This window comes from Myotis lucifugus, unplaced genomic scaffold, assembly GCF_000147115.1.
Source record: "Myotis lucifugus unplaced genomic scaffold, Myoluc2.0 scaffold_114, whole genome shotgun sequence".
Lineage (NCBI taxonomy): Eukaryota > Metazoa > Chordata > Mammalia > Chiroptera > Vespertilionidae > Myotis > Myotis lucifugus.
Genome location: NW_005871162.1, coordinates 2,569,414 through 2,577,810, shown reverse-complemented (window position 1 = coordinate 2,577,810; position 8,397 = coordinate 2,569,414). Strand labels below are relative to the sequence as shown.

Here is an 8,397-nt window from a genome sequence, read left to right as displayed (position 1 = left end):
GTGACAAAGAGATTTTACTCTGTATACCAGAGGCGATCCTGAAAAAGATATTAATAGTTTAAATCATGTTCTCCTATTGCCTTATATTATTACTTAGGCTACGTTTCTGCAAAATATTTGTGACAAAGCCTAATAAAAGCACTAAAGGGATCCTCATAATCATTTCAGATGACTCTGTTAGTGCAGAATCCTATAGCTACTTCATCCTCCCAAACAGATCTATCACATTGATAATGAATCTGTATTCTTCATTTAGAGCAGCGGTTCTCAACCTGTGGGTCGCGACCCCTTTGGCGGTCGAACGACCCTTTCACAGGGGTCACCTAAGACCATCCTGCATAGCAGATATTTACATTACGATTCATAACAGCAGCAACATTACAGTTATGAAGTAGCAACGAAAATAATTTTATGGTTGGGTCACAACATGAGAAACTGTATTTAAAGGGCCAGAAGGTTGAGAACCACTGATTTAGAGCTTTCTTACACCAAAATGCTCCATAATATTTGTATCCATTTTTGTCGAGAATGCTTACTAATGTCATCTCTTACTAACCAATATAGGAGCTCAGTAGGAACTCCTCCACCTCCTCCTCTATTTAAAAATGAAGTATCCATTGAATGCTAATCAATTGCCAGACCCTCAGCTACCTGCTGAGGAAATAATTGTGAACCAGACAAGCCCTGCCCTGCATAAGCTGTCAGTTCCCCGAAGAAGACAGACAGTAAGGCAGGTCAGTTATGCAATGGGATGATGGTGCTGTGATGGGGGGTTGGTGGGCCCTGCTATGGAGGAACATAAAAGTGGGACGTACCCCGTCCTGTTGGAGCCGGAAAAGCCTCAGAGAGGGGGTGATATTTCAGCTGAATACTAAAGGATGAGTGAGAAGTGGCTTCTAAATAAGAGAGCAATTTAATTATTTTTTTCTTGAGGATTCAGTCATCTTCTTGCAGAGTTTCTATTATCAACCGAAGCAGAGAGAAAAGGAATCAAGCATTTTAAGGTATTTTGTCCCCGAGAAAAAAAGAGCCATGGTTCTCCCTTAGGTGGAGTTCACTGTCCTTTCTCCCGTGTGTTCAATACAAATTACAGCCGAGTAGCTGGATTCCTACTACCCTACTCCTAGTCCCCGTTGTCCAATGTGCCAATGCACCCTGATCTCAGCGAGCGAGTCAGGGGCCGATGGGCCTGCAATGAGAGCATAATTACCCCGAGTTTTCCCCTGATCCACATTTTTTAAAAATCCCTCTTGCTTGGCCAGTGTGGCTCAGTGGTTGAGCATCAACCTACGAACCAGGAGGCCACAGGTCAATTCCGGGTCAGGGCACATGCCTGGGATGCAGGCTTGATCCCCAGTGTGGGGTGTGCAGGAGGCAGCTGATTAATGATTCTCTCTCATCATTGATGTTTCTATTTCTCTCTCCCTTTCCCTTCCTCTTTGAAATCAACAGAAATATATTTTTTGAAAATAAAAATAAATAAATAATCCCTCTTGACCAGTTCACCTAGGTCCTAGGAGAAGAAATGTAGCTCAGCTTCTCTGCACACACAGAAGGGTGGTCCCAGTGCAGACCAGGGAGCAGAGGGGAGATAGGGCATCTTCAGGCCATTCTGATTCCGCCGAATTCTCTCAGATCCTGCCTTCGTCGGTGTGACCGGATCATTTACCTTGGGGTTATCCTAAGGTTGAGTATCCAGTTTGATTACATGGTGTTTGCTGAGGGACCTAATTTCCAGGAGTTGCTGAAGCAAATGTCACACAGGAAATTATGCTTTTGAATCAAAAACCAACCTCCCAGAGTCCCCATGCTACTCGTTAGAAAAGGACACACATACCGCAGACCACAGGATATACGATGAAGACCTAAATGTTTATTAATGACAACAGAATGTAAGATCACAGTTTGCTATTTTTAAACAAATGCCTCCATTGAAAAAAAACTTTAAACAAACAAAAAAAAGTGATCTTTAGAAATTCACGGTAAGAAATCTGGTACAAGCAAAGATGACGTTTTGAAGTATCATCAGTGAATTTTCACACAGACTTTCCATCACAATAACATTCATTTATGTCTTCCATCTTACATAGCAGCAAAGTCACAGTGAGACCCACCGTGATTGCTTCTGAAAGGAAACCAAAGAGGCCCAGAGCGATTATTCTTTCAAAAGGCTCTCGGGGAGTTGAGATGAGGCTGGCTTCCCAGGGCTGACAGCGGTTAACTGTGATGGGAACAGCAGCATCCTTTCCTCTGACTTTGCTTTTGAACCGAATAAAAGGAACTCAGCGAAACATTCCCTCTCACAAACAGATGCGGAGCGCAGGCCTAACCCTCCAGAAATGCTATAATAAAAGTAAACACGAACCCTGCTCCTGCCAGTGCTACAAAAGCAGGTCATAGCATTCAATACTCTTTCTTCCTCCTGCTAAATCTTCCTCCGAATTTTTGACACAGTTTTCCTGGATTGCCAGGATAATTTCAATAGTTAGGGAATGACAAAAAAAAGCTGAAAAGTTTGGCGACATAGCATTGAGAAAGACTCAGGACCCTCCGTAATGCGATCACAGCCCAGAGAGCACAAAGCCGCGTTGCTCAAGTCATGGGTTTTGTGGAGGGAAGTTTGGGTTATCATCATGTGCAAATGTGTAGGCTAGCCGGGGGTGTACAACACTACTCCTCCGACAGTGTCCCTAATGAACACAAACATCTATCCATCATGCCAACCTTTTATGTAAGAGTTTTGAAGATTGCACTGTTCTGAAACATCTGAAAATGTATCACAAGCTTTAACAACTTAGTCTAGTGAAATTGCAAAACCCAGAAAATGTGTAGGTTTCATGAAGTCAGTGGAAGATACGTTAGAGAGCTGCTTAAGTCACAGCAAAGCCACTGTCAAATAGATACCTGGCTTTGCAAGACCAGAAAACTACTAACAAGAGAGAGAGAGAAAGAAAATGTGCAAGATACTTTAAAAAAGAAAGTTCTGGATGTCAAAATACTAAGAGAAAAATTGATGAAGCACTAAAATATTTTTTTTTTCAAAAAATGACCATATCTATAATATTATTCCAAAAATTACGTGTGAAATAAAATATATCACATACTATCAAATAATTTTCCTGAAAAAATTATACCCCCCAAAGCCACATGACTCATTTTTCATTCACTTTAAGTTCTAGAATATATTTACCTTCACAATATGAAGATTTATCTTTCCAGATAAAGTCTTAAATCAAATTATAAATTTTGACCATGAAATTGTCCTCCCTGTTTTAAGTGGTGCCAACTTTCCTCAATGACAGGTCTACTGTGTCACCAGCTACCGCTTCTTGCTCACGTTGGATTCTCCATGGCTCTGGTGACTACTTCCTAACATCTCAGAGAATAAATCTCTAGCTGGCCCAAGGCCTCCTTCAATCTGGAAGCTCATCTCAGTGTTTTGCGTCAAGAGGTCTTTTATCATTCTTCCTTTGGCTAAACTGTCCTTGAGTCTCAAGTCCCTTTGAAGCCTTTGACCTTGACCATGAACTCTTCAAATGGTCATGGAGAGAGAGATGCTAATTTCAGATGTTGTCATGCTGGAATACTTTCCTTGTCCACCGTCCCTTACCAACAGCACACAGTGAGGGGTGGGTTCCAGCAGTGGAGTCTTTTGTGTCTATTTCAGGAGGACAACTTCTCCCTTATAGGGTTCACGCTCCACGGGGGTAGGTGTGCAAGTCTGAAAAAGAACATTTCATTTTTCTCTTGTGACTTGTTTATTGACTTCTTGAATTCAAAGCTAAGTGCAGCTCCCTTCATAAATTGTTAGACCAAAAAGAAATCTCATGAACTTATTATGTGTCTCCCAACCCTTGCCCTTTCACAGAAATGCCCAGCAATCTCCAATACCTGTGTCACCCACTCTTTGCCGGAGTTCATCTGCATCAGACAAAGGCCCAGGGAGCACTTTGAAATGATCATTCTTTCCACTGCAACTTTCCCCCGGGCCTCTGCCATATCCTCACACCCTTCTGAGTTCTAGTACCAGCTTGTCCTTTCGGTCATTCTTGACATCAGTATTCCCAAGGTGCTTTGTTTACCTCTCCTAAGACTCTCAACATTCCGGTTCAGATTCTAGCAATTTCAATGTTGTTGTTTTTTCTCCTCATTTTCCCAATTGCCACTGTGTGTAACAGGCCTCCCACAGAATCTCACATCTCCAGTGACCAACTGTGCAGCAGAACCCTGGCTGGGCCAGCTAGAATTCATGCAGTGTGTGAGGAGAGCTGAGGTCTGGGCTTCATAAACACAGGAGCTCATGAGAAGCGACTAAACCATACTGTTGATAAACACGCACACAAATTCACAGACAAGCCAAGAAGTAGCAAATCACCGTAATCAATCTGGAGGCTCATCTCAGTGTTTTGCGTCAAGAGGTCTTTTATCATTCTTCCCTTGGCTAAACTGTCCTTGAGTCTCATGTCCCTTTGAAGCCTTTGACCTTGACCATGAACTCTTCAAATGGTCATGGAGAGAGAGATGCTAATTTCATATGTTGTCATGCTGGAATACTTTCCTTGTCCACCGTCCCTTACCAACAGCACACAGTGAGGGGTGGGCTCGGAACCAGGTGGCCTGGGCACATGACTCAACACTGCACTCCAGTGCCCTTAGCTGTACACTGGGGATAATAAGAGCACCTACTCTATAGGGTGGTTGTGAGGATTAAACGTGGAGAGAATTCAATATAAATATCAGTTAGAATAATGCCTATGATATAATAGGCTCTTTACAACTACATACATTTGTTTGTACATGCAAATCATATGTATGTAAACCATAACAAATTCCTGTAGGTCTTATTTTGACCACTCAAACTAATATGTTGTAGGGATCAACAATGTGAGTTTTGGATCAAGACAGACTGAATTCTAGCCTTGCCATTCACTAGCTGTAGGAAATGGGCAGGCTAATAGGCCTCCCCTCTCCCCGGCAGCCTACTCACTCATCTATGAAATGGAGGGAATAAAACCCCTCTCCCAGACGCATGAGATTTCTCAGATACAAAGCACTTCCTCCACTCATTCAATAGATATTTAATGCGCATACACAGCCCCAGGCACAGAGGATAAAGCAAAGAAAAAAAAACAGAGACTGTCTCTACAGCTGTGAATCTTGACACACAGTGTTGAGTACACCAGCGCTTGTACTTGGTGGGAGGACGCCTGCCCTTCGCTCACCAGTCTGAGCCCCTGTCCACTTTCTGTGTCTGCTTAGATGCTTTGTGGGACTGCCATTTCGGCTCTCTACTGACTCGGTGCTTTTCTTCAGCCGATCCTGTCATCACCTTGAGGATTCTGACAAGGGGAAATGAAGGCCAGCCTTCCATTTCTGCTCCCCAGCGCTGGGCATTGTGGTCACTGGGAGCCCATCCACCCCGAAACTTGAAATGCATTTAGTGCCCCACTCTCTGTCCACATCCGCCCTTTCAGGTCTTCGGTCTCTGTGTTTCTCTCCTGGTTTATTTTTCAAGCCAAACTGCATGATGTATCTTTCAACGTAGCCTGGACGTGTAATTTATCATCCAAACCGGTTAACAATGCGGATTAACTGTTAACCGGTTGACAATGCGGATGTATAGTTAACCGGTTAATGATGCATATTAACTATTAACAGGTTAATAATGCAGATTAACTTTAACCGGTTACTAATGTGGATTGACTATTAACCTGTTAGTAGTACGGATTGAATATTAACCAGTTAATAATGCGGATTAATTATTAACCAGTTAGTAGTGTGGATTAACTATTAACCAGTTAATAATACGGATTTTGTAATCCAAAGAAGACACGATAATTTCAAGAGAAACATCAAAAGTGCGTTATTCAAAGTAATGTCCATCGTTAGCTACACATTTCCCCCATCTTTCAGGTAATTTGTGGATACCATCCCAATAGAACTTTTCTTGTTTGAGGCAAATCATTCAGAGACCAAATTTTCCACTTCCTCATATGTTTTGAAGTGCTGCTCAGAAGGTGCGTGTGTCATCAATCAGAATAAGTGGTAATCTGAAGGAGCAAGGTCTGGTGAATACAGAGGGTGGGTTAATACTTCCCAGGCAAGATCTTTTAACATGTCTTTAACTGGTTTTGAAGTGTGTGATGGTGTATCATCATGAAGCAAATTACTTTGCTGTGTCTTCTGGCCCATTCTGGTTGTGTTATGATCAAAGCGTGGTTCAAATTGATTATTTGTTATTGTTAGCGATCAGTATTAATGGTTTCACCAGGTTTTAGAAGCTCATAATACAACACCCCTTCCTGATCCCACCAAACACAGAGCATTGTCTTCTTTCCAAAGAGATTTGGCCTTGCAGTCGATGTTGATGGTTGACCTGGATCAACCCATGATTTTGTGCATTTGGGATTCTCAAAATAAATCCACTTTTCATTGCCAGTCACAATTCCATGCAAAAAGGACTTTCTTTCATACTGCTGAAGCAACATTTTACTGATGACTTCTCAGTTTTCCTTTTGTCTCTTTTCAGTTGATGACCACTCAAACTAATATGTTGTAGGGATCAACAATGTGAGCTTTGGATCAAGAAAGACCTAAGTATGAATTCTAGCCTTGCCATTCACTAGCTTTAGGAAACTGGCAGACTTCCTCTCCCCACCCCCACAGGCTACTCACTCATGTATGAAATGGAGGGAATAAAACCCCTCTCCCAGATACATGAGATTTCTCAGATACAAAGCACTTCCCATTTTCCTTCCTTTTAAATCTTTCCCATTGCTTGTAAATGATTGGAAATTGTTTGCTGAGCAACGTTTAATCTTTCTGCAGGTTGTTTTTGAGTTTGAGAAGCATCTTCATCCAATAATGCTTGTAATTGTTGGTCTTCCAACTTTTTCTGTTGACCTGGACGCTCTTTGTCTTTCACATCGAAATCATCACTTTTAAAGCGTTTAAACCAGTGTTCACAAGTATCTTGAGATGGAACATGTTCACCATAAGCTCCTGAAGCATACGATAACTTTCAGCAGCACTTTTCTTCCAAATAAAGTAATGAATTAAAACTTCCCGCAAATGCTCCTTTTTTTGGGCACGAAATTCGAAAATTTTAAGCATGAAAATATCTATGATGTTAACACCTTCAGAAAATTTGACATAGGAAGTTTTGAAGCTTGTTGTCAATACAACAAAATAGCATACATATCAAATGGCATATAAATCAACATATGTGTAGCGCCATCTACTGAAAAGAATCCGCATTATTAGCTGGTACATCTAGTAAGATGCTGCCCTCAAGGAACTAACACTCTAGTCAGGAGGCCAGCCAAGTTTTAGAGCTGGGAAATACTAGAGCAGCGGTTCTCAACCTGTGGGTCGCGACCCCTTTGGTGGTCGAACGACCCTATCACAAGGGTGGCCTAAGCCCATCCTGCATATCAGATATTTACATTACGATTCATAACAGTAGCAACATTACAGTTATGAAGTAGCAACGAAAATAATTTGATGGTTGGGTCACAACATGAGGAACTGTATTTAAAGGGCCAGAAGGTTGAGAACCACTGCCTAGAGTCTGTGCTTTGGTAGACCGGAATGGTAAGTGATTAATATTCTTCAGAACAAAGCAGGTGAACAGGAAAAATGATATGAGCTGTTCTGCTTGCCTTCAAACACGTGTATCCCCATTCACAAGGAAATCTGAATATTTTACATGAAAACCAAAGCAAGAGCTGTAATACCCTCATGTGAATTTAAAATCAAGAATTTCTAACAACTATTTTTTCTTAATCTTAATGTGATATTTTTCTTCTGCATATAAAATTATCTTTGCCTAATGAAGAGAAAAATGCCTTCAGACAATGCCCAAGCCTCATTTCACCCATTTTTTGATACTATTTCCACACCAACATTTTAAAAAACAATCAATTTCCCCCATGTTTGGAGTTTCACAATAATTGTCTTCTCTGGCTTTACAGAGATCTCATGATACAGTGGGAATGACAAAGGCCCTCTCACAAATCCCAGCTCATATGTTTATTTAATGCTTTGCCCAGGGAATAATATTTAATCTTGCTGAGACTCAGATCTCTATGTAAGTTGGGGATATTAATATCAATTCATGGTTTGTTGTACAGAGTAAGTAAAATAATGAATATAAACTACCTAGTACAGTGCCTGGCAGATAGCAAGTGCTCAGAACAAGATATAGTAGTAATGATGAACTATTACTTATTGTTATTGCAAAACCAATAATGCACTAGCAAGCCTAAAAAAGTGTAGATCTACCTGACCCCAAAACTCCACCGTTGCTCCGGTGGTCAGACATTCAACTACAGGGAGCATAATTTTTCAAGGGGTCATTGCTAAACTCTGAACTCCATTCCCTTGTTTGAAGGAAGG

The 8,397-nt window shown here is 41.3% G+C and overlaps 1 protein-coding gene across 1 annotated transcript in view; it reads right to left on the bottom strand.

Annotated features, from left to right (window-relative positions):
* Window positions 1-1,853: 1,853 nt before the first annotated feature.
* The window catches only part of DPYS (dihydropyrimidinase), a 68,919-nt gene continuing 62,375 nt past the window's right edge, over window positions 1,854-8,397 (bottom strand). The window contains 2 exon segments of the mRNA XM_014459706.2: window positions 1,854-3,661; window positions 3,664-3,721. Coding sequence (XP_014315192.1) covers window positions 3,564-3,661; window positions 3,664-3,721 — 156 coding nt within the window. The 3' untranslated portion in view covers window positions 1,854-3,563.